At 53.0% G+C, this 25,515-nt stretch overlaps 1 protein-coding gene across 1 annotated transcript; it reads right to left on the minus strand.

The window, feature by feature from the left end:
* Positions 1 to 666: 666 nt before the first annotated feature.
* RNPEP (arginyl aminopeptidase) lies at positions 667 to 25,282 on the minus strand. Its single transcript, XM_077839325.1, has 11 exons — positions 24,896 to 25,282; positions 18,930 to 19,070; positions 15,470 to 15,621; positions 12,764 to 12,880; positions 12,369 to 12,604; positions 10,565 to 10,678; positions 9,025 to 9,137; positions 4,977 to 5,085; positions 3,258 to 3,482; positions 1,949 to 2,091; positions 667 to 1,031 (listed from the first exon to the last, which is right to left on the minus strand). Exons 1-11 carry the CDS (start codon positions 25,268 to 25,270, stop codon positions 867 to 869), a joined length of 1,890 nt encoding a protein of 629 aa, XP_077695451.1. The 5' UTR covers positions 25,271 to 25,282; the 3' UTR covers positions 667 to 866.
* Positions 25,283 to 25,515: the final 233 nt, after the last annotated feature.

The following is a 25,515-nucleotide window of genomic DNA, read 5'->3' on the forward strand; positions in this document are numbered from 1 at the left end:
AAGCGCCTCGAACCTCAGAGCCTGATCACCAGCTACAATAAAAAGAGCAACTCTGATGGGCTTTGCTGGCCTCTGGCAAAGGCAGCCGCCCAGAACAGGGAGGGAACAGCCACTGTCTGCAAGGAGACAGCAGAGACCCCCAGAGAAATAACTCTGCCTCCTTCTTGTGAGAACAGGGTGGGAGCAAAGTGTCCAGCTTCAGCAGATCTGCTGCCACTTCTCAAACAGGGGGCCTAAGGCCTGGGGCTGTTCAGACCCCCCATATGGGAGCTTGTCCCCAACCAGATCGCAGGCCTGGCTCTCCTGGGCGAAGGCTGGGCAGTGGAAGGGTATGGAGGGGATTAGACCCATCAGTGAGTTGGAGAGGAGGGGACCCTGGGCCAGAGCCCAGCCAGGAGCCCTGTGCTGGAAGGATGCAGCAGGGCTAGGGGTAATGAGGAAGATGGGACCCAATCTGGTGGGCGAGGAGTCAGAGGAGCCCCCCTTGTGCAGGATGCATCACCATTTATTCCCCCCAGAACTGAAAGAAAACAGCAGGTTTCAAGGGGTGAATCCCCTCCCCTGCCATCAGCCAGCACATAGGCTCTTAGCAGGACTCGGGGAGGGGGGGTTGCTTTTAACACGGACCCCGAGTCCCTCAAGAAGCCTCCGCCGAGCACCACCAGGGAGAATACAAATGACGAAGCGTTTAATAAAACCCCGTGTGTGCCAGCGAGTGAGGGGGCCCTGGGGGTTCACACCAGCCGGGGGATGGAGCCTCAGGCAGGCCCGGAAGCATGGCTCCAATGGGGAGAGGCCCCCTGGGTCACTGGGGTGGATGCAGCAGAGCTGAGGCCCTGGTGTCTGCCTCTCTCTGGGATGAGCCACTAGGTCCCCACTGGCTCCGAAGCCAGGATCTTCTTGACGTAGTTCTGGACATTGACGTGCAGCTTAGAGGCCGTGGCCGAGAAAGTCTCCACGGCCAGCGCTCGGGCGGACTCGGAGCCACTCCACATGGCCCGGTAGAGGGGGAGGGTGTATTTCTGCTTCCCCTGCAAGGCACAAATCACAAAGGCCACGAGGAGGTTAGGCTCTAGAAGATATGACTGGACCCATGAATTACAGGGCTCTGCCCAGGGGCCACTGTCACTAAGGCTGGAGAAGAGTTTCCCATAGAAACTCTGTGTTAACTCACCCACAGCTCCCTGAGACAGTCCCCCTTCCAGTGCGGATCGCTCGCGCTTGGCCTCAGCCAAAGACACTGCACGCAGAGAACGTGAGCCAAATCCAGGTACCGAACGTCAAGAAAGCGTGCACGTGGGTGTGCAAACACACATGGGTGTGCTCGTGCAGCATCAACTTTCCCCCATTTCACAGAAACTAACTCACCCACTTCTAAAAATGGGTAACGGAGAAAATGGCAGGATTACAAGAGCAAGTGAGCTGGACAGTCCTTGTGCAGGACCAGAGCCTTTGCACGGCTTGCCAACAGGTTAGAAGAGCGAGAGCAGATAGAGAGGGCAGCACCTGTCTGCACAAGAACCTGCAGCCCCCCCTCCTCAGGCAGTTCCTAAACTGCATGAAATTCTCTGACCCGCTCTCCCCTTCCCTCACTTAAAAAAACCTGGTTGCACATAAGCCCTGGAGTCAGGAAGATGCAGTTCCAGGGGCACTTGTCCATTGTCTACTGCTGCTCCCTGTTCTTCGATGCGCTCTCTAATAGATGCCTAATTTTTTGGCTGAACGGAGGCCGGCAACAGGCATGTGCCGAGCTTTAAGCACGTGCTTAAATCCCGCTGACAGCAAAGGGATTTAGGGACGTGCTTGTGGCCTTAAACGTATGCCGAAAAACCAAAGAGAACGTGCAACGGCGTTCCCTGCCACGCTGCACACAGTGCCGCAGCTGGGCCTGGCCTTGGGCTGACGCACTCCCAGCCCTGTGGAGCTGGCAACGGCGTTACCCACAAACCTGGCTGTGGAGGAACTCCTTGACTTTGCCAAACTCGGGCTCGTGGCTGTTCTTCAGGACGATCTGGCACCAGCGGAGGCCCAGCTCGGCGTTCTGCGCTCTGGAGATCTTCGGGTACGTCTCGCTCAGCTTCGCCACGGTCCCTGGGAAGCAAGGAGCAGGCACGTCAGCCCAGCCGGGCTCAGACACGGAAACGAGCAGCGTTGGTACGCACTTGGGTGGGGTCAGCGAGAACAAGCTGAAAATGTCGCGGGCTGCAACTTAGCAAAGCTGCGTATACGTGGCCCAGGCGCCTTGTGCCTTCAAGGAGATGGCGGCCGTTTAACGGACCACACGCCCACGGCACAGAGGCAGGGCATGCCACTAATGAGTCATCGGACAGCTTTCCTCCACACCCCAGAGACATCGTTCTCGAGCACCTTGCAGCCAGCAGGCCTGGTGGAATCATCACTCAGCCAAAGCAAAGGCACTCAGCAGGCTACATCAGGTGTCTAGACTCAGCACCTGGGGTGGGGGAAAGATTCACAAGAAAAGCCAACCAGGAAGTCATGACTGCACCCACTTTATGCCAGCCAGAGGGACCAGACCTCTAGAGAGATGAGACGTTACTCAGCAAAGGGCTAAAGCACGGGGGGAGCTTTTGGTTACAGAGGAGCAGGCGGCCGTACCGCTGAGATCACCGTTGAGCTCTGCGGCATGTTACAACTTCCTGCCGCTAGAATACTGGGGAGAACGGCTGCAGAGCACGTCACACGAGGCTGCTCTAGGAAAAAGGGTTTGAGACTTGGGCAGCTACTGGTGGAAACACTATGGAATTCGCCACCCTTGACATCAGCCCTCCCAGCTGGACTGGGAAAGGGACCAGTGCACGGCAGTGAACGCAGGGTGCTTGCTTGGGCATGAAGTTCTGCTATCCTGACTCGCAATCAGTCATTTCTCTCTTTGATCCTAGGCAGGCGACGAGGCCTCAATACACACCCCTGCTCTTCCCCCTCTACTCGGTTATTGGAGAGATGGAGGCTTCTCCCCAAAAGCAAAAACGAAAGCCCAGCCACTGAACTCCCAGTCAGCTGAATGGACCCTTCGTGCATGCACCCCTGGATAGAGTGAGGTTGGAGGTACGTTGCCTGGCACACGTCTCCCCACCTATCTGGTTGTACTGGAAGTCGCTGGTGAGCATCCAGCTTGGGCTAGTAACCAGCGTGCCTCTACACCATGGTAGGATTTGCATTAAGGCTTCATTGCTTTACAAGGCCCACCGGTTTGTACCCAACTCACCCCCTGCCCAGAGGAGGTTACTGGTCCTTACCATCTGGCAAAGGGGATTTCTGCAAGATCTTATCAAGGAAGAAGACAAGTTGGTAGGTTTTCCAGGCGGTGATGTCCACAGCTTTGATTGCTTCCATGTTCAAACTGCTGGCTGCCCAGAGCTCTGCCAGCCCCTCTGCTGGCTTCATGAGCGTCTCTCCCGGGGAAAGGTCAGGCAGGTAAGGGGGCCAGCCGGGCGTGTTCAGCCATCGATCAAACTCAAAGCCTGCAGCGGAGAAGAAGAGAGAAGAAGTTGGGTTGCGTTCTCTGGACATCACTGGAGCCACCTCCCAGAATAAGCATGCTCAGAGCAGGCAGGACCGGCAGCGGAGCCAGATTCTGCTGCATGCCAGTGCACCCAAGAGGTCGCACGAGCAACAGCAAACAGGAGAAGCTGAGAATGGAGAGACTGGTTTCTAAGCTCCATCCCTTAGCAAAACTGCATCATGGGGGCTCCACAATTATTGTCTCTCATTGACTCAACTGTGCTGAGCCTACAAGTGATCGTGTTAACAGCTGGGATCTGAGAGTAAAGCTGGGTTCTTTTCATCTAATGCATCATCCCATGTAACAGGTTCTATCCTCTGTCACCTGCGCATTCCCATTGCTTTTAGGGGGATCTGCCACAGGCATTACTGAAACCTAGTTAGTTATTAGTTCTGTGGATGACGTTTTATTACACCAGTTTTAATCGGAAGGGCAGGGAGCATGTGGACTTAGCCCTGGAATCAGCCCTCTGTGGGGAAAAGCTGAGGCAGTGCATTAGCATATGGCAAATAAATGGAAGAGTACACAGCAGTTAGCATGCAAAGAAACAGAGTAACAGACTGACCAGTATGGCCAGAGAAGCAGGGCTCAACTTTAAGGAGAGGGAAAAGTAATGGGCATGTCGGTTTGATTGTTTCAGGCTCTCTGCAAACTCAGACAGGCATTTCTGCTTTGGCTACACACCATTTCCATTTTTAAGGTTTTCTTTGGCACCATGGGCTTGTAGCCAGCTATGCTGCTAAAGATATATGGGCATAAGCTAAATAAGGTATAGGTGTGGATTTAAGGCACTAATGCAAAAGCCTACATGTTTCAAGCCTGTAAAGACAATAGCTTAGCCAAACAAACTAGGGCCCATGGCCTAAAGATGGGACATAAGTAACCCAAAACGACACTATATCACAAGATAGAGTGGTGTTATAAATACGTGTTGCTGACAGGTAACCACAAGATGCCAGTTTATACCAGCCTTAAATTATCTAAGTTAGGAACATCCGCAGATGTCCAATCACAAGAATGCCATGGTAACTAACTGTTGTACATGCTAATAAGCTTGAGGCAAAAGTCCCAGTAACCTATGGGTGAAAGGCACCCCAATGTTAGTAGGGTGAGGGAATACAGATAAGGAAAAGGGGCTGAAATCCATAGCCAGAGATACAGCTACAGGTGCTAGACAAGAAACTAACTTTAAAAAAAAGAAAAAAGAAAAGAAAAGAAAAAAGAAAAGAAAAGAGGAGACTCTGGAGAAGGTGGGGGCAGCCTCAAGCAGTGCTGGGTCACTGACCCGGCCCAATTCTAGCCCTGGAGAAGGGACAAGCTGCAGTTGCTGGTTACTACTGAGTCCTGTATGAAGGTTTCTCTCTGGTTTTGGGGAGTCCCTGGCACGTGGGACAAGGAGGCAGAGGCTCCTGAGTGCTTGGAAGGAGATCTGAGACTTGACAGCAATACTGACCTGGAATGGTGGCCACGCCTTTCTTCTTCAGCTCCGGGAAGTACTCCAGAAAGAACTCCAGGGCCTCGTCGGCCATGATGCTCTGGAACTTGAACTGGTTCACGTAGGCCTGCGGGGGCAGGGTGCTCATACTTATGCTCCACACAGGCAGGACCAGCACAGACCCACAGGGCTTATGTCAAACTACTTTAAACAATTCTGCTTCCACTTCCAGTTGTTAACTGGATCCCCAGCCTCTCTCCCGCTCACGTTTAGCCAATTCCTGCCCATTCTGACGGCCCTGGCGCAAGCAGGCATAAGGGAAGCTCCGTGACACTGTTCTCCGATTCCCATATCCCAACCTTGGTCAATTCTTTTTGTTTTGTGGGGTGAAGCTCACCAGCAGCCCCCTGTGCTGGAAGCAATGGGGCCAGCTGTTTGGCATGGAAGCCTGCTCCCCACGACCACATGCACACCGTGTTGTTAACTACAGCTGAAAGACACCCAGCTGGGGATGCGGTGCCCCTCAGCTCCCAGCACTGGAGGGTTGTGGGTGGCAAAGCTAGTTCTAGATTCTCTGTCTCCAGAGCTACAGAAGCCAGAGTGATCAGCAACTCAGCCAGCTCTTGCTCCCAAGCTGCAGACGGATGCTGCCTGGCAGAGTGCAGTAAGGCACATCCATTAACAATTGTCTTCTCATCCCCCCGGCCATCCAGTCTTTTCTCAAGTACCTGCCCCCTCGTCCCTCCCCTTCCCTCCCCCCCGTGCTTGGCCACTGACTCCCATTCTGTTCTGTCCCCTTTGCTCCCTCCTGTATCCCAATCTCTTGCTGAGTTCTTCCCCTCCTCTCTAAATCCTGCTCACTAAACTTAGAGTGCTTCCCAGACATCATCTCACCAGGCCCCTAAGCCCCATGTGTGGGGATGGCCTTTTATCCACATTGTACGGGGGGGAAACGAGACATGACACAGGAGCTGGAATTAGAATACAGCCGCCCTATACTCTCTGCCCTGCACTGCCCCATACTTAGCCCAGAAGAACATGCTTCCCCATGCCCTGAATGGACTTTGAGACCAGTAGTAAAGGACTCTATAGTATTCATCACCATACAATTTTGACAGGTTTCCACACACCCCTTTCTGCTTTATGTCCCACCTTCCGGTCTCATTGTTGGACGTGTTCACATTTGCCATGGTGCCATTTTGAATTTTTTTTTTGTTATTGTTTTTATGGGGAGCATTAGGACTGCTTGGGTGTGAGTTTCAGAATGGCATTTTCCTGAACCAACTTTGCACACAACTTTCATGAAGGTCTTTCTACCATTTTTCAAGACAAACTGTGACGAAGTGGGACTGTTCTTAATGTTTCCTCTGAATAGTGTGGGGGCGCCTCAGTTTCCCCTAGGCAGTTCTTAAGTACCTATGGGGTGGGATAAGGGTGTATGCTCATTGCAGAGCCCTAGAGGGCAGGTGTGTGCAGGGGTCTGGACACAGAGAATGGCCGACACCCTGTTTCCTGGCAACTGATGGCCTGGGCCCTTCCCCCCTGCAAGGTGAGAGCTAAAGGGTCGGAGAACAAAGGAATCAGGTGACTTCCTGGCCCGGGAAAGGGACAAAGCCCAGAGGAGGAGGGGCTGGAGGGAGTTTCAGTTTGGGGCTGGCTAGGACATGGAGTGAAGGGCAGACGCAGACGTGGTTGTCTGACTCACTGCCCCCCAAAATAGACCCAGCTGAGGGGTCCTGTTCTCTGCACCTACAAGCTCTGTTTTAGACCATGTTCCTGTCATCTAATAAACCTCTGTTTTACTGGCTGGCTGAGAGTCACGTCTGACTGCGAAGTTGGGGTGCAGGACCCTCTGGCTTCCCCATGAGCCCCACCTGAGCGGACTTGCTGTGGGAAGCGCACAGACGGGCAGAGGATGCTGAACGCTCCGAGGTCAGACCCAGGAACATGGAAGTTGTGTGAGCTGTGTGTCCTGAAGACAGGCTGCTCACAGAAAGGAGACTTCCCCAGAGTCTTGACTGGCTTCACAGGGAGCATTTCCACAGCATCGCCCGGGGACTCCGTGACACAAACGTTAAAGGCTTTATGTAAAAAGAGGTAACTTAATCCTGGTACAAAACTAAACAAAGAAGGACATCTGCTAAATTTACATACATTTTGTAAATAAAGACTTATACATGCATGCTCCTTTTGACTGGTGTTTAAAAAGTTTACGTACTAAAATTTTACTTGGTTTTACAGCATTTAGATTTTTAAATAAGTTAAAGGAAAAGGAAGTAGCAGAGAAATAGCATTTTTAGCTCTGCTAAAAGTATTATCGCCTGCTTTCCATAAGCTAGTTTTTCATTTGTCAGCCTGTGGTTTATATAAAGCATGTAAATCTAAAGCTCTCTTTACAGTTTGTAAGTAATAAGTTTTTAGAGCAGTTTTCCATTAGGCAAAACTTTAAAAAAAAACACTTTTTTTAAAAAAGGTTTGTGTATTGCTACAAAAACATGACTTATGTACAGCACCTGTCTTTTCTTTTATTTGCTTAAAGAGATACATTTTTGAAACAGACAAATGGTCATTAGCCACACCTCTTGGCACATTATGATTGGTTCAGGAAAATGCAATTCTATGACCTGTCTAAAGAATAGCTTCTGATTGGCACAGCCAAGAGGTGTGGCTTGTTCAAGGCCGACTGTCCTGGAATTACTGGCATTGCAGGCTTCTCTCTGCCACTGGGTCAGTGACACAGGCTCTCTCTGCAGCTTCTCACTCTTTCTGTAACCAGCTGAAAGGTTTTTGCTTTTCTTGGCTGTTCTACAGCTTCTCTCACTTTGTGTCTTGTTCCCCCCTCCCCCCCACCCAATTTCTCTAAAACCACATTCTATAACTAATATTTAACATGTCTTACAATTATTTTTCCTCTAAATAAATCTGGCATTCAGACTATTTCAAAATAACCTAAATGCATACAAATGTTTTTCTCCTAAAAGGCCTGTTAACATATTTGTCTTAACACTGTATTCCTATTTACTAAACTTTATGCAAAAGGGCCTTAATGTGTGTAAAGCCTATTTTGTTCTGAAGAGACTTCTCTTTTTTCCCCTCCAGCCTTACAACTTTTTAAATGGCTCTAAATGTGAAACACACACACACAGACGCAATCCTAATACTCCCCCTAAAATGTTTTTAAAAAACTGAAATGGCTGCCACAGCAAAAGTGCACATGTCCAAAAATGACACAGGACACAAAGCAGAGAGCCTGGAAACCTGTTAAAATCCTAAGGTGAGAGATGCTATAGAGCCCTGTACTACTGAGCCAGAGGCTGCACTGACTGCTCAGGAGAGGTGCTGACTCAGTTGCCCAGTGGCACTAGTCCCATTACTGGCTGGCCTGTGCTGCACAAGGCCTGGGTTTTCATTCTCTGAATATTAAGAGCAGCCAGCTGAAGCTCTCATTCAGTTTTCCAGATAGATTGCAGGCTAGGGTGTGTTTCTGGAGGGATAAGAGCATTTAACACAGGGAAAAGTCCTGGACTGGAGACCCTCCTGCTCCAGACTGCTCAGCTATAAGCACCCACAACTTCAAACGGTACTAAAGGAATTTTCTTCAAGCTTGACTTGCTTTGTACATCTCCTCAAGTTCTAATCAACCCACACTTAAGTGCTGCTTACTGTATAAGCTAGTACAATGTGGAAGGTATTAAGAGACTCCGTAAGTCAAGGCATTAAAACCTAAACTGGCCTTCAGTCTTAACGAAGTTTCCTCACTTCAAGCGCTTGGGTTCTCAAACTGAACATTGCTAGGTTTGCAGGCTGCAGTTCTGATCTATTCAGGGCTTTGGGTACCCCAGGAGAATCCCAGCCAGAGGCAGAAGGGACATCTTTGTTCTTGGGGATGGTGGCATTATTTGCAAGCTCAGAAAGTACCAAGAACCTGTGATGCTGTCACGTATGTACCAACAGGCAGGGAAGAAACCTTGCCAGCAAACATGCTAGAAGGAGTAAATTTCCCTGCCTCCAGGACCTCTGCACACAGAGCTCCCCAGTCAGAAGCCAGCGAACCCACACCCCTTACCTGCAAGAAAGCATCAAACTTGCTCTGGTCTCCCACAAGGTGTGCCAGGTAGGATACGAAACAGTAGCCCTTCTCATAGGGGGTCTCATTGTATGTGTCATCAGGATCAACGCCTAGTGGGTCAAACACATGACAAGGGCCTGAGCTTTACGAAAGAAGCCACCGTTTAAAATAAACGGTTCCAACTTCCTTAGATTCCCATTCTTCAACACCAGAAGCTGCCCCCACCTCAACATGAAGGCCAAAAGGGCAGTGGCCCATGGCCCCTCCACCCAGCACCACCCTGGCTCAGATCCAAACCACCCTGTGTAATTCATGGAGACATACAGGGAATGCTATGCACAGTGGACTTTTCCAGCAGCTCATCCACTGCTTCTCACCCAGCCACATTCTTCCTATAGACCATCCACCTTTTTTGCTCTAGGGATGCAATCCAAGAGGACACAGCAATTTACTCAGTCACATGTGATTATGGAGAAAGCTGAGGGTGCAGCCAGACTGCTATTATAAATGTGCTCTTCAGGCCCTGGCCAGAAACCTCTTCTTGGCCTGGAGACTGGCAGGTCACTCTCAAGCCAGCTGAGATTTTTTTCTTTTTTTTTTCTTTTTTTTTTGGGGGGGGGAGGGGTTGGCAGGATAAAGTTTGAAGAAAATTGATCACACTGGTTCTGAGCACGGAATAAAAATTTACCCTGGTTTCAAATTTTAACAAGAGCGTCTTGTTTGTTTATCTGGAACTCTGAAGTGGCTGAGCTCCAAAACCTCAGGCTTTATGGACATTCATTTAAGTTTTCATGACGCTTTAACTTCGTGAGAACTAGCACATCGGCTTGCAAAGAGAAGGTAAAAATATTGAGGTTGTTTTGCTAACTGCATGTTCTTCTATCAACAGCTGCCGGTCATGAAACACTCCATCATTTAGTACTACGAATGTCAGGGCTACTCAAAGCTTTTCTCTAAAACAAGAGTAAAGGCACAGCATACAAACCCGGGTGCTTAACCCATGTTTAAGGCACCTGTGTAAGAGTGGCCTAATTTTCAGAATCGCTGAGCGCCCACAGCTGTGACGGGCGTCAATGGGAACTGAGGGTTTTCAGGGCCTTCAGAAAACCCAGAGCCCTTCTTGCGGTGCCTAAACTGAGGCATCCACTGTGTAAGTTCTGGTCCCTCTCTAGCCTGTTCCTTTAAACTTGCCTTAGTATATAAAGTAACGACTTAGGCTTGGGACTTTAATCACACCTACGGTACTCTAAAAATAACACTGTTTACTAATAAGTAGCCTTCGTGTTAAACGATAACAAGATTGGACTACGCTGATGCACGTCTGATAGCTGCCCTGTACGCAATCCATATGCAGCTTTATGGTCTATTCTCAATATACCCTAATTATTGCAATCTTCAAGCATGATTACTGTAGATGCAGTTTTATTCCAGGCCATTACTGGGTTAAACGCACTGGCAATAAGACTATCGTGGACGGCCCCAGAGACCCGTACCCCCCGCAGGTACTCTGCAGCGGGTTACTGGAAATAGCACAGACCTGGCTCGATTTTCACTCTGAGCTTGTTTAGAGGGTGATCTTCTCCCGTGGTGTCCATATGCTGGCGCAGCAGAGCCCTTCCCGTGGCTGCTTCAAGGCAGGTGTAAGCAGCACCTGATGAGGAGACAGGGACTTGGCATTGAGACGCTGCACTTTCCCATCAGAGCTGGGGAGGAAGGCAAACTGCCCTTTAAGGTTCCTTTGGGGCCGCCCCTACTTCAAAGGCCAGTAAGAGGGCAAAGCAGTCACTGCTCCTGGAGCAGAAGCATAGCTAATTCAGAGAGAGAGACTAGAGGAAGAAGAAATTAATGCAGGTAGGGGGTGTACCATAGCTTTTCAGGACAAAACTTATGGGCTGCCCGCTACGACTTCCTGCCCGGGTCAAAAGCAACCTTACAAACTAGAGGAGTTCTGCCTGCCAGCCTTGTGCTTTGGAGTGAAGACCCAGGAGCGAGTCCTCTCAGAGAATCTCTTGAGTCCTGGCCTTCCCAAGACTCAGCCACGAGGCCAGCTTCCACCTGTTTGAAAGCTACTTTTAAAAGTCACTGAACTACACCAAAATGCTGACCTGTAGAATCTTCAGACATGTGTTTTACTGATGGCAAAGACAGAGTAAACCGAGCAGAAAGAATTTCCTTATGCTGCAAATGAAGCATTCTGAAACAAACGTTTGGAAAAGCAAGTGTGCCCCCATCACGCATTAAGTTTACAGCTGCTACCTGACGGAATTATGGAAACATCTCAAGTTAGAAGGTCTAATCTCTTACAATGTGACCAGGAAAAAGTGTGTTTGTGCAAAAGTGGTTTAGGTCTTTTTGATGCATAAATAAAAATATCACCTAGCTCTTAAGTAGCGTTTTCATCAGTCGATCTCAGGGTAGGAAAAACAAAGGAGGGCCTCATTTTTCAAGCTCTTTTTACTCATTTTTCTACCTCAGAAATACTGGGAACCTGAAGTCTCTGGTCTGACCTAATTTTGGTGGGGGACTTGTTGGGGGTCTTGGCTCACAGAGTGCACAGCTGAAAGGAGTTGAATCTTTATTAGACAGAATCAGACTTTAAGGCCAGAAGGGACCATCCAACCTCCTGCACATTGCAGGCCATGGAACCTCACCCAGCTGCTCCTGTAACAGACCCCTAATCTCTGGCTGAGTTACCCAACTCCTCAAATTGTAGTTTAAAAACTTCAAGTTACAGAGAACCCACCACTGACACTAGTTTAAACCTGCAAGTGCCCTATGCTGCAGAGGATGGTGAAAACCCCCCAGGGTCTCTTCCAATCTGACCCAGGGGAAAATTCCTTCCTGACCCCAAATGTGGCAATCTTTTCTTCTGCCGATTTCCATAGCATTTGAGTTAAACAGGTGTTAACTAAAGACTTAAGAATCTGAATAAAAGTCACACCCCATCTCGGCCAGGTTTTACTTCCTTCATGTCTGGCTATCTCACACCATGCTTCAGAAGCCCACAGCAGACAAGACTGGAATTTCTAATCTATAAAAAGGCAGAAAAAGCCTCTTTAAAAAAAAAAAAAAAGGGCAACAGACAGTCCAACCCCTTTCCTCCCCCAGTCACCAAACACGACCCAATCGTGTCTCAGACATTTTAGGAGCAGATCCCCAGACGCTGCCAGAAAACGTGTCAAGCTGCAGAACGTAGTTCCCAGCCCTCTGATCTGTGCGGCTGGACCCGGATATCAGCACTGAGCACTAGCAATATCAATGGGCCTCCAGCCAGGGCCCAGCTCTGCCTACAGAGGTTGGATGGCAGGACTGGGTCCTGGCAGCAGACGCCAGGCTCTCACCATAGACGACGGTGGAGATCCTCCTCTGCGCGTACATGGTGAAGCCCTCGTTCAGCCAGAACTCGCCCCAGTTGGCGTTGGTGACCAGATTGCCAAACCAGCTGTGGGAGATCTCGTGGATGATGACGTCCACCAGAGAGCGGTCTCCAGCCAGCAGGCAGGGGGTCACGAAGGTGATGCAGGGGTTCTCCATCCCACCGAAGGGGAAAGAGGGCGGCATGAAGAGAACGTCATATCTGGGAAAGGCAGGTAGAGCGGTCAGTATGGAACCGCCTCTCCCCATCCGCCTGGGGACTCTCCTTCCCCAGCCCTAACATGTGAAGGCCGAGCGAGGCACCTGAAGGAACCAAAGCTGTCCAGAGCACCCCAGAGACTTCCATCCAGGTGAGCCATACCTGTCCCAAACATATGGTCCAAAGAGCTTCTCCCCAACTGCCAGGAACTCTTCGATCACGCCATCGTACTCCTTCTTGGCTGCCTCAATCAGACAGGGCTCAGCCCACACGTGACTCCTAGGGAAAGCGAAGAAACAGTCCTGATTGCAACAAACACAGGGCAGACTGAGCCTTGTTCTCATGAAGTGTGATTCGCGGTGCCTTAGTTAGGAGAGCAGGTATGGTTCTAACCTGTGTGGAAGGCTGGCACCCCAAATCCTGCCTTGGAACCGGCTCAGGCCCACTCCTCCTCCTCCTCACCCCCCAGCCCCCAATGTCTGCACACTTCTGCCTGCTCAGTTCCACCCCTGCTGCTGCCAGGGACCCTTTTCTGCAGGGAGATCTCCAGCTCGGAAAACGGACTCCACACAACATGCTGCCGAATACAAAGGGGAAAGGAAAAACCTAACACGAGGAAACACGTTCCCTCCAAGCTGCCCGCAATCCCCCGACCCAAAGCACAAGACATTCAAGTTGACCAGCCTCCTGGGTCTGAAGCTTGCAGGCTTCATGCTGTTATGGGAGATGGTTATTAGAATTCATATGGCTTCCTGCAGGCTCCATATTGGCCACAGGTCTTTAGCTACTTAGGACAGACGTGATGCATGGTAGGGAAAGGATGGGGAAGATAAAGAAAAACCAAAGCTATGTTTTAAAGACATTTCACTTGCTGTCAAGCTCCTCAAAGCCCCAGGGGACTCAATCCCTCAATAACCAGAACAGCTCTGTCCTTATCTCCCTGCCCACTACCTCCTCCAGGTCATTAATAGATGTAATAATCCCCACCTGGAGAACTTGCCCCATTCCAAGGCCTTGTCCTTGCCCACAAGTTGTCCAGCTTTCTCTACACTGATCTAGTTACTTCGGTACAATCTCCCCTCGTGTGGGTAGTCATACCAATGTTAAGTGTTTATCCTGGGGTAGCTTATTCCTGGACCGGAAGGGAAATAAGCTGTATCAGTAAAATCATGCCCTAACTGACAGAGTTATACCATCACAAAATCTCCGCCGCCACACCCTCTGATTATTTGTTTTCCCAGCCTAACAAAGGACCTTTTGGAAAATGCAAGCAAGTTATTTTGATCTACTCTGTCACTGACTCATAGGGCTCCGATGGGGGACAGTGGCATGGCTGCTGGTTTGACTTATCCCAGTGCATTGTTCAAATCTGTTTATGCTCCTTTGCCTGGGAACCCAGTTTAGACTCACCAGCCTAGCCACCAGCATCGCCAGCAGCTTTGGGTTTTTTTTAAAAGGAGGACACCCCCCCCCCCCCCCATTAGCATGGCTCTTTTCTCAGTGAGTAGCCAATCTGGGGATTCGTAGCAGAGCTTTTTCAAAGCTTAAGCTAGCTCGGTACTTTCTTTCCTTCAGAAGCCTTAGATGACACGCTCGGACTCCGGTGATTTTCAGCAGCTTGCTTTCTAACTTCCTCACATGTGAAGGATACCTTTCCAAATTTCATTTGAAAAAATGCCTGACTAGGCATGGCCCCATCACTTCCTACACAATGATGCACAGAGTCATCATCTTCTCCAGTATGCAGTCCTGAACATCCCTCTCCTCTGCACACCTGTGTGGGCTAGTGGCTACTATCTCCGCATGCAGGAGGGGAATCTGGAGGATGGAGAGTGGTCATTTGCTACAACAAAAGTGAAGAGTGTGTAGAACGGAGAACAGTTAATGGACTTCAAACCAAAGAATAAAGGTCTGGCCATAAACAAGGCTAATGAGACATTTACTGCATGTGTTGTTAATTTAATCTTTAGTCCTTAACAAGGATCAAGCAAGGTTTGAAGTCACACTCAATTACCTTTTCTGGCCCTAAAAGATCCATGAATCTATGAATTAAAGAAGCTGGAAAAAAAAGGGGGAGTTATTCCCCATAAGCAAGAGTGGCCAGACTCCCGTGTGCCCAGGACCCAACAGTAAGTATGTTTTAAGAGCCCTCTGCATATGTGACTTTGGGGAACACATTCAAAGCAAGGTACAGAGCTGGACCACAGGGCTCAGGAGTGCAACTCCACAGCACCACTTTGAAGCTGCATTCCCCTCTGCCCAGAAAGAGGGGGGGCAAAGGGAAAAAAAAAAAAAAAAAAAAACTTGCCCAGGGCCAGGAATGAGATGTGATCCATAACCAGATAATCTGGGGCGTATTGAAAGCCACCGATGCACTACTCAGACAGGAGGGGTATAATTTGCTACTGTCATTTGATTTTAGGGGTTATGAAGTCTCCTGCTGAGCATAAGAATTGATAACCCACTAACGACTGGCAGAGCTGCAAACAAGTTTTAGATGACTGGGTTGGTTTTGACCCGGATTTATAGTAACAAATAACCCACGGTTAATTCTAGTCCCATGCAAGACCCCCTCGGCTTACGACTGGCTGGCAGGACAGAGCGCGGACATGCTGCAAGACAAATAGTGTGGAAAAGGCAGCTATCAGGGGAACACCATAGCGCATAGGAGCCTAGAATGACAAGTTTTACCCAATTTTCACACGAAGAATTGAGCTGGGGGGAAGAGCTCCCTCAAACAAGGGGATGGATAGTAGATATGCTCGTTAGGGAGCAAACCCTTCAGAACTAAGCTACAACCAAGGACACAGGCTTTGTTATAACTGAATGCACGATCTTCCTCCTGTGAATAAGAGGGGAGCCCCTTACCGAGGTCCGACTTCAGCAGAAACTATGTCGCCAACAGCCAAGGCAATCAGATAGGACGGGATTGGCTGGGACATCCTGAAGGTGAACGTGTTGTCCTTCTCCTGCTTCTCCCAGGTTGTGGCGCTCATCACAGCTGTGAAGCCTTCAGGGACCTAGCAATGGAGACACCTGTAAACAGCCTCCATCAGGAGAGGGGAGGGTCACACTGCACACGTTTGGGGTGGAGTTGAGCTATCCTGACTGCTCTGTGACCATGATGAGCATTCCCAGAGTCAAGCTCCAGCTAACAATGCTCCTACCACCTGGATCTCAAACCCCACTACCCCTTTCGAGGCAGGGGAAAGCATTGTAAGAACATAAGAATGGCCATACTGGGTCAGACCAAAGGTCCATCCAGCCCAGTATCCTGGTGTGTGCTAAATGCTGTATTGAGGCTGAGGTGTTAACCTCTATCTTGATATATTAGCAATGCTGGCTGAGTTATTGGAAACAATCACTTTGCATCCCTAGTTACTCTCACACGTTTAACCAAAGTCTGTGATTCCTGGGTTTTTGTTAGTGAAAGATGGTAGCTGAGAGGTTATTAGAATCACACTTGGAGGATAAAGGTACGGACAATACGGCATTACCATGGCCAAGTACAACAAAAGAAAGCCAGCTCCAGGTCGGGCAAAGAGGAGGAAAGTATCAGGTTTTCAGCCGCGAAGGGATGTGTGTTTGTTACAAAAACAACTCCAAAACTGAAACAAAAAATAGCCTTGAAGATTGCACAAGTTTTTATGGCTGTTGTATTCCCTTTTCTGTTACTAAGCATCCAACTTTTCCAGCAAACTAGGGAAGGCCAGGCTACAAAGCACCCAGTCAAAAGCAGGCAGCAGGTGACCTGATAGACACAGTTACTGATGCTGGCTTGAAGGTGAAAGCACATAACGAATTACATGGAGAAGCAGTTACATTAATACACGCTGGATGGAGTAATGTGCACAGTGATCCAGTGATAGCTAACTGGATGCAGATAGGGAAAACTGGCTATGTATCAGCAGTTCACACTGGAAACAATGAGAAAACTGGAAAGCACTGTGCTACGCTGGCCAGAGAAGCCAAGGCATTTACAAGTGAACTGTACGGTGGTGGTGTTAAGAGCTGCCTGACAATGAGAAAAAGATGTAAAAGTATGAGAAGTGATCTGGAAAAAGATGACACCTTGGTTACGTTTGGATGTTAGGACATTTGTAAATCTGCAACATGCGTCAGAGCATGTGGTTTAAGGTCTTGTTGAAGTGGATTTAGGCAAAGTACTTTCGTAATCACCATCAGCCTGGTTAAAAGAATGCCAACAATCTGTAAAACCCCAAATCCCTGCAGACGTACAATGGAACAGTCAACCAACAAAGATAGAAACATCTTAAAAATCAGTCACATCTCAGGATTGCAAGTGATCTTGATGCAGAACTCGAAGACTGAGTCGTCAATATAATTAATCATCAAGAGATTTACTGAGAAGCAAAGAACTTGATCGGTCAGTTGAATCCAGCTGCTGGGGCACTTTTCACACTCCAAAGGGACAAATTAACAATTGATGCTGCATGTGAAATATGGTGGATCTACAGATAAATGAATATTTGTTTTTCTGCTTTGTGTGGTGCACAAAGATTTCAGGAGGCACTTACTCATGTACACATTGGCCAACCTCCTTCATCCAAAGAAATTGTCAGCTGAACAAAAAAAATTGGTGTGCAACCACTGCCTTGCAAAAATCCCAAATTTCTGCCATATTTACTTATATTTAAGTAAAATCTCCTTATCCAAAAATCAATGTTTTCAGACGCTATCAAGGAACAAGTTTCCTCTAACACAGTGGGAAAAAAAAATCTAAAGAATGCCGATATCCCATTTGAATTCGTAGAACTGGTGGGGCAATTGCATCAGTGTCCAGCAAGTTAAACAAGCACAGAAAAGTTTTTTTCCAGCTTTGGATACATCCATTCAGAACGGAGGAATAGGTTCGGTTGACCCACTACATTAAAGTTGGTCTTCTGCGGCAGACTGCTGCGTGGCCAAATGGACCAGGACTGGTCATCAGCAATTCTGCATGCTTCTGATTGCTTAATGCTTCAAGCCAACTCTGCATTATTGTTGTTCTTATGTAATTGAATGTTTTTGACTATTGTCTGCATAACAGTGAAAACTGAAATATGAGTCATGACATGCATAACTTCACTGAGAAAATACCAAACCAAAATATACAGAGCCATTCCAACATTCAGTATTATAATTACATGTACAACCCTGAATTAATCTCCGAACCTACTGCCCGATGGAACCAGAATTTGAATATACAAATTAAAACTAAGTATGATGGTGTGCATTTATGAAACAGCTTTTAAAATAACTAGTTCTTCCCAGGTTAGTAAAAAACATTTTACTGGGTAAAAGCCACCTCTGGTAAATATCATACCATCCCTGCCCCTCAAACACACTCCAGTCTGGCTCCTCCCTGGACATAGGACACTGCCCTGGTATTCCAATATTTCTGCAAGATCAGCCCTGGGTACCAGAGAGAACCATCTTTCTCACAACAATCATGACCACCCATAACAGCTATGCCCCACGAACAACGCATAGGCTTCAGCACTCTGAATTCACTTTCCCTCAATAACACACAAGAGCAAAGCTCAAAGTCCCCAGTAAACCAATCAAGCTACTTCTCTATGTGCTGGGAGGAAGCCAGCTTGCTGTTTCTATTTTTTAAGTATTTGGAAGGCGCTTGTCCTATCTCGAAGGGCCAACAAGAGATTTGTTAACACTACTTTAATTGCACTTGCCAATAAATATTGTGGATCGAGTACCTCTGTCTAAAAGATTCAGCACCCTCACCTCTTTAAGATGTGAGAGCTTGCAATATGCTGACTCCAAACCCACTCCCTGCCAGAGGTGCTCTAGCAAAACCAAGGAAGACCAGACTTGACATGCTGGTTATTTCTAAACTTAAGAGTCAAAACACTGCCTCCGCCCCTAGAAAAGACCAAAAAAGAGCCCTTTCAGGCCTTCCTTATTCATCATTTAAAAAGAGAGAGAGACTCAAAGTACAATAGTTTTATTCAAGTGCCCTTTGCAGGTCACTTTTAAGGAGGGATCTGAAAGTAACTGTGTTACGCTTGGCAAACAAGGAGCAGGAGCAGCACGACATGAGAGAGTTCATATGGAGGACTCTGACTAATGAACTCTGCATGAGGATCAGGGCCTTCCGGCTGTCCTGAATCTCAGACATGGGTGACAAATGTTCACAGCACTTCCCAATGTTCTGTTTTAATAAGGTTAGTGGTCCGGAGAGACCGCGTACGAAGATTTCTCCTTCCAAGGCCTAGAAATGGATGCCCTCTTGACAAATGAATTTTCTACCCTAAACAGAAGTTTGAACAAATGATCCAATTTGCACTCTTATGCCTTTTCTGCTTACCTTTATAGTGGCTGAATATGTACTTTTAACTGAAGGGGTGTCAAAGCCAGGGAAAAAACTTCTGTTGAGGACAGCCTGGCCTTGAGTGTACATATAAGGCTTCTGTTTCCCTGCCGTCTGCTCTGGAGTGAGCCAACAAACCTGATGAGAGACAAGAGACAGCTTCCTGTGAGGGATGGGAGACTTCACCTGGATTTTTAGAGAATAGGTGCTTTTTATTGCTGGAGTGTGAAAGCCGGGGGAAAAGGACCTGTTGAGCACAGGAAAGCCAGAGGTATAAAGGAACGGCCGCTCCTTCTGGGCTGTTTGGAAAGAGTCCAGCCAGGACACACGGAGCAGCAAGCAGAACAAGGAGAGGGAAAGTCAGTAAAAAAAATCAAACAAGACAGTCAGATTCAAGTCAGACTCATGCAAAACTTCAAGGCTTGACTAAGTCTGTGAGCTGCCCTGGGATCCTAACAAACCTTAATCAGCATCACTGACGCAAAAGCAATGTGCTGCATTCAAGTGGAGAAATGCACACACAACTGGACGTGGCAAACCCAGATCCGCCCCCTTGGCCTATTCCAGGAGCAGTTTGTAGATCGGCTGGTTTGATAACCACAAAGTGAAGTAACTACACTGGAACAGAGTGTTTGTGCAAGGAATTCTACCAGCATCACTACAGCCATACAATCAGACTATATTTCCCTGTGTAGCCAAACCCCACGAAGTAGTTTAAAGGCAGCTGTAAATTGACCAAGCTCTCCCCCGGATGTACAGCCCGCACCCAGGCCTTGTCGCCACTAGAACGAGTTTAGCAGCACAAACATACACGTACAGCCACGCTGGCAAACTCCCCTAGTTGGGAGACACCTCATCGTTCTTTTGTTGGTTTAGCTTCTCTCAGTTCCCCAAATGAAAGCAGCTATACCAGCAAAAGGACTTCGGCACATCAGTGATTTTCCCAGGGAGGAGCTAGGCCTGATCTACACTAGAAAGTTTTACCGGCAGGAGTGTGCAAAAATATCATCCCCTCCCAAATGACAGCTCTACCGGCAAAAGCCCTAAGGTAGGCACAAGTTACATTAGCAAAAGAATCCTTTTTCCTGTATACTTATTTTGTTTGGGGAATAGGCTTAAGGTACATCTCCCCTAGGGCAGGTAGCCAGCTTGCTATACCAGCAAACCCTGTCTAGCGCAGACAAGGCCTAAGTACCACTCAGGTGCACGAAAAGCTTTAAAAAAGAAAACAAGAACTAAGCTTAGTAAGGGGTGTTATTCTGGGCCGATTTCTGATTTCATTTACTCTTGTGTAAACCTAGAATAACTCTACTGAAGTCAGTGAGGTTCCTCCAAATTTAGGCTGGTGTGATCAAGAGCCTGCTTCAATGAGTCTGAAATCCCCCGTTGAATCCAGATGGGCAGAAATTAGACGACTGAAGGGAAAAATCTAAAAAATTTGGCTAAGAGTCCTAAGAAACCAGTTGCTTCTCTGAATTCTGATTTAATTGGGGATTGGTCCTGCTTTGAGCAGGGGGTTGGACTAGATGACTTCCTGAGGTCCCTTCCAACCCTGATATTCTATGATTCTATGAACTCTGGCCACTACGGCAGACGTGCAACATTTGCAAACCCTCTTGCTTTTGACCAAGCTGGAAACAGGCAGTTAGCCTTGGGCTCACATGCACTGCCGTAGCTTGACTTCCTAGTTTTGGCCAGGAAGTGGCAAAGAGACACAAAAAAGCAAATAAATCAACAGTGACTGCTGGTCCTCCAAGCATAAGTACAGGTCTGGATCCGCTCCTCTCTCGTTCCAGCTGGGCTGCCCGTTCCTAGCCGTGAAGTTTTTATGCTCAGCATTTATAATTCAGAATTGCTACAGCTCATCCATTTGTATTAGCTCTTCTCTCATGAAGAGCTTGAAGGCCTTCATTTAACTGCTGAAAGGAGCCAGGGTGCTGGGCGGGTCTGAGATAAATAAGCCAGCAAAATAACCCGAGTACTGTTCTTTGCAGGGACAGAGACACTTTCACTTTAACTCATGGCAAATGCAATATTCTGGCCCTTTTCCTATTTTCTAACAGGCAAATCATAGCACCACTTTTCTCTGAGCAGACTCGGCCTTTTGGAGGCAGAGAACACCCCCCCTCTCTTCCTGCCCCAGGATGGGGTGGGGTTTGGAAAAGCGGGTATGAGATTGCCACAGAGAAATGAAACTCGCTAGACAAGGCTGGAACCAGAAAGCGTGTCAGTGATCCCAGACCGCCAATGCACAGAAAGAAACAGGACCCTTCAGCTGGGACCAGTTTGGGCCTGGGCCCAGGAGGAATCAGAAGCTCAAGAGAAACCAAAATTTAAGTTTTTGCTGAGGGTTACTATCAATTAGTGCTTCCTAGCAGGGGATCAAGTTCATGGGCTGGAACTCATCCACACTCCATTCTTTGAGAACCTGCCGCTGCCTAGATTTACCAAAAGTAGGTGATTAGCTGTAATCAGGGTTAGCGTCACTGGAGCCCAAGCTGGGGACCTGAGAAGAGCACAAGGAGATGGGAAAGGGTAATTTCCTCCTCCCCTGCTTTGCTTTCTCTGATCTCCAGCTTCAACCTCGGATAATACCGAACTTCCACCCTCCTGCCTGGCCATGCTCCTGCAAACTCACCACACTGCAGCTAAATATGTCCAAGGAGGTTACATTGGAGAAAGGGCGCACCTCCCCCCTTACACACAACTCCTTATCTCCCACCTACCCGCCACTTGACATCATCTCGCAGTCACCCTGACCTTTCAGCCATGTGTTTGCAAGTCACACCTATAAATATGGCTACCTTCAGGCCACCATCATGCCCTTTTCTCACTGCTGCTCCCTGCTTTCCAGATCTCTATCCTCCAATGACCCCATATTCCCCTGGCTGATTTAGGAGCCGGGCTAAATTACACTGTAGACTTGCTCCAGATCCCCCCTCTACTCCTCTTTCAACCTAGACTGGTCACTGCCTCACACGCCAGTGCAAACTGCGTGCCAAACACTGCCACCCTGCCTGGGACGTGTTTTGCACCCACTTTGCACTGCTGTAAACAGGGACGCTCGGTGCAGGGAGGTTTGAATTCAGCCCTTGGTATCTACATCCTCTCTGCTCTGCCGCGGGCCGGCTGCTGGCAGTGCAGGAATTATCTCCTGGGAAGCGCCTGCCACTTGCAAGCCGCAAACCAGGAGCTGATGGGGGTGGGTAACCAGTAGCCTCAAACACAGCAAGAATGTTTCAGACAAAAAGGGGGGACAGCACATTAGGGACTGGGGAGACTCACTGATTGGAGATCTTGCCCCAGGGAGGAAAGGCAGGGCAGAGAGGGAGATGGGGAGGCAGCAGGTGATGCTGAGGAATTAGGATGGAGGTGCCCAGAGTCAGGGTGCAGGGCAGCAAGTGGATTAGAGGATAGGGCGCACGGGAAGCAAGGGAACTAAGGTAGCAAAGAGACCCAGAGAGGCAGCAAGGGACCAGGGTGCAGAGGCAGCAGGAAGACTGGGGGATCAGGAGCCTCAGGGTGGAGGTCAGCAAGGTACCCCGGGGCAGGGGGCAGCAAGGAGGCAGGGGGCAGCCCGGGGACTCGGGGGGGGTGGGGGCAGCGACCCCGGGGCCCGCCAAGGGGGCAGCCCGGGGACTCGGGGGGGGGGTGGGGGCAGCGACCCCGGGGCCCGCCGAGGGGGCAGCCCGGGGACTCGGGGGTGGGGGGTGGGGGCAGCGACCCCGGGGCCCGCCGAGGGGGCAGCCCGGGGACTCGGGGGTGGGGGTGGGGGCAGCGACCCCGGGGCCCGCCGAGGGGGCAGCCCGGGGACTCGGGGGTGGGGGTGGGGGCAGCGACCCCGGGGCCCGCCAAGGGGGCAGCCCGGGGACTCGGGGGGGGGGGTGGGGGCAGCGACCCCGGGGCCCGCCGAGGGGGCAGCCCGGGGACTCGGGGGTGGGGGGTGGGGGCAGCGACCCCGGGGCCCGCCGAGGGGGCAGCCCGGGGACTCGGGGGGGGGGTGGGGGCAGCGACCCCGGGGCCCGCCGAGGGGGCAGCCCGGGGACTCGGGGGTGGGGGGTGGGGGCAGCGACCCCGGGGCCCGCCGAGGGGGCAGCCCGGGGACTCGGGGGTGGGGGTGGGGGCAGCGACCCCGGGGCCCGCCGAGGGGGCAGCCCGGGGACTCGGGGGGGGGGGTGGGGGCAGCGACCCCGGGGCCCGCCGAGGGGGCAGCCCGGGGACTCGGGGGGGGGGGTGGGGGCAGCGACCCCGGGGCCCGCCGAGGGGGCAGCCCGGGGACTCGGGGGGGGGGGTGGGGGCAGCGACCCCGGGGCCCGCCGAGGGGGCAGCCCGGGGACTCGGGGGGGGGGGTGGGGGCAGCGACCCCGGGGCCCGCCGAGGGGGCAGCCCGGGGACTCGGGGGGGGGGGTGGGGGCAGCGACCCCGGGGCCCGCCGAGGGGGCAGCCCGGGGACTCGGGGGGGGGGGGTGGGGGCAGCGACCCCGGGGCCCGCCGAGGGGGCAGCCCGGGGACTCGGGGGGGGGGGTGGGGGCAGCGACCCCGGGGCCCGCCGAGGGGGCAGCCCGGGGACTCGGGGGGGGGGGTGGGGGCAGCGACCCCGGGGCCCGCCGAGGGGGCAGCCCGGGGACTCGGGGGGGGGGGTGGGGGCAGCGACCCCGGGGCCCGCCGAGGGGGCAGCCCGGGGACTCGGGGGGGGGGGTGGGGGCAGCGACCCCGGGGCCCGCCGAGGGGGCAGCCCGGGGACTCGGGGGGGGGGGTGGGGGCAGCGACCCCGGGGCCCGCCGAGGGGGCAGCCCGGGGACTCGGGGGGGGGGGGGGGGGCAGCGACCCCGGGGCCCGCCGAGGGGGCAGCCCGGGGACTCGGGGGGGGGGGGGGGGCAGCGACCCCGGGGCCCGCCGAGGGGGCAGCCCGGGGACTCGGGGGGGGGGTGGGGGCAGCGACCCCGGGGCCCGCCGAGGGGGCAGCCCGGGGACTCGGGGGGGGGGGGTGGGGGCAGCGACCCCGGGGCCCGCCGAGGGGGCAGCCCGGGGACTCGGGGGGGGGGGTGGGGGCAGCGACCCCGGGGCCCGCCGAGGGGGCAGCCCGGGGACTCGGGGGGGGGGGGTGGGGGCAGCGACCCCGGGGCCCGCCGAGGGGGCAGCCCGGGGACTCGGGGGGGGGGGGTGGGGGCAGCGACCCCGGGGCCCGCCGAGGGGGCAGCCCGGGGACTCGGGGGGGGGGGGGTGGGGGCAGCGACCCCGGGGCCCGCCGAGGGGGCAGCCCGGGGACTCGGGGGGGGGGGGTGGGGGCAGCGACCCCGGGGCCCGCCGAGGGGGCAGCCCGGGGACTCGGGGGGGGGGGGTGGGGGCAGCGACCCCGGGGCCCGCCGAGGGGGCAGCCCGGGGACTCGGGGGGGGGGGGTGGGGGCAGCGACCCCGGGGCCCGCCGAGGGGGCAGCCCGGGGACTCGGGGGGGGGGGGTGGGGGCAGCGACCCCGGGGCCCGCCGAGGGGGCAGCCCGGGGACTCGGGGGGGGGGGTGGGGGCAGCGACCCCGGGGCCCGCCGAGGGGGCAGCCCGGGGACTCGGGGGGGGGGGGTGGGGGCAGCGACCCCGGGGCCCGCCGAGGGGGCAGCCCGGGGACTCGGGGGGGGGGGGTGGGGGCAGCGACCCCGGGGCCCGCCGAGGGGGCAGCCCGGGGACTCGGGGGGGGGGGTGGGGGCAGCGACCCCGGGGCCCGCCGAGGGGGCAGCCCGGGGACTCGGGGGGGGGGGGTGGGGGCAGCGACCCCGGGGCCCGCCGAGGGGGCAGCCCGGGGACTCGGGGGGGGGGGTGGGGGCAGCGACCCCGGGGCCCGCCGAGGGGGCAGCCCGGGGACTCGGGGGGGGGGGGTGGGGGCAGCGACCCCGGGGCCCGCCGAGGGGGCAGCCCGGGGACTCGGGGGGGTGGGGGCAGCCCGGGGGCAGCCCCCCGCAGCCCGCTCACCCCCGGCCCCTCGCCCGTGCGGTAGGCGATGTCCAGCGCCAGGCACTCCCCGGCGCGCAGCGGCTCGGGCAGGAAGACATGCAGCGCCGAGCCGTAGCGGGCGAAGGGGCGGCTCTCGGCGCGCAGCGGCCGCGGCTCCCCGCCCGGCGCCGCCAGCCCCACGCCGCGCACGGCCAGGCTGGGGTGCGAGTCCAGGCTCAGCTCGGCCGCGCCCTCGCGCAGGCAGCGCAGCTCCAGCCGGGCCGAGCCCTCCAGCCGCCCGGGGCCCGGCGGCCCGAAGGCCACGCGCAGCGCCAGGTGCAGGTGCCGCAGCTCGAAGCTCTCGGCGCTGCAGGCGGAGGCCACGTCCCGCACCCGCCGCCCCGCCGCCATCATCGCTGCTGGGCGGCCCGGGGAGGGGCGGGACTGCGGGGCTGGAGCCCCGGCCCCTCGCACGTGGGGCAGAGCCGGGCGGGGGGGGGGCGGAGCGTAGAAATGGCTACGAAAAGGGGGAGGGTTCGGGCACGGGGGCGCGGTGGGGGAGGATAAGGGAGGACAGTATGGGTGGAGCAGTGGATGAGGCTAGGGGGTGGGCCCGGGATAGGGCACTGGGGAGCAGTGGGCGGAAGTTGGGGCTATGG

This window comes from Eretmochelys imbricata, chromosome 21, assembly GCF_965152235.1.
Source record: "Eretmochelys imbricata isolate rEreImb1 chromosome 21, rEreImb1.hap1, whole genome shotgun sequence".
NCBI lineage: Eukaryota > Metazoa > Chordata > Testudines > Cheloniidae > Eretmochelys > Eretmochelys imbricata.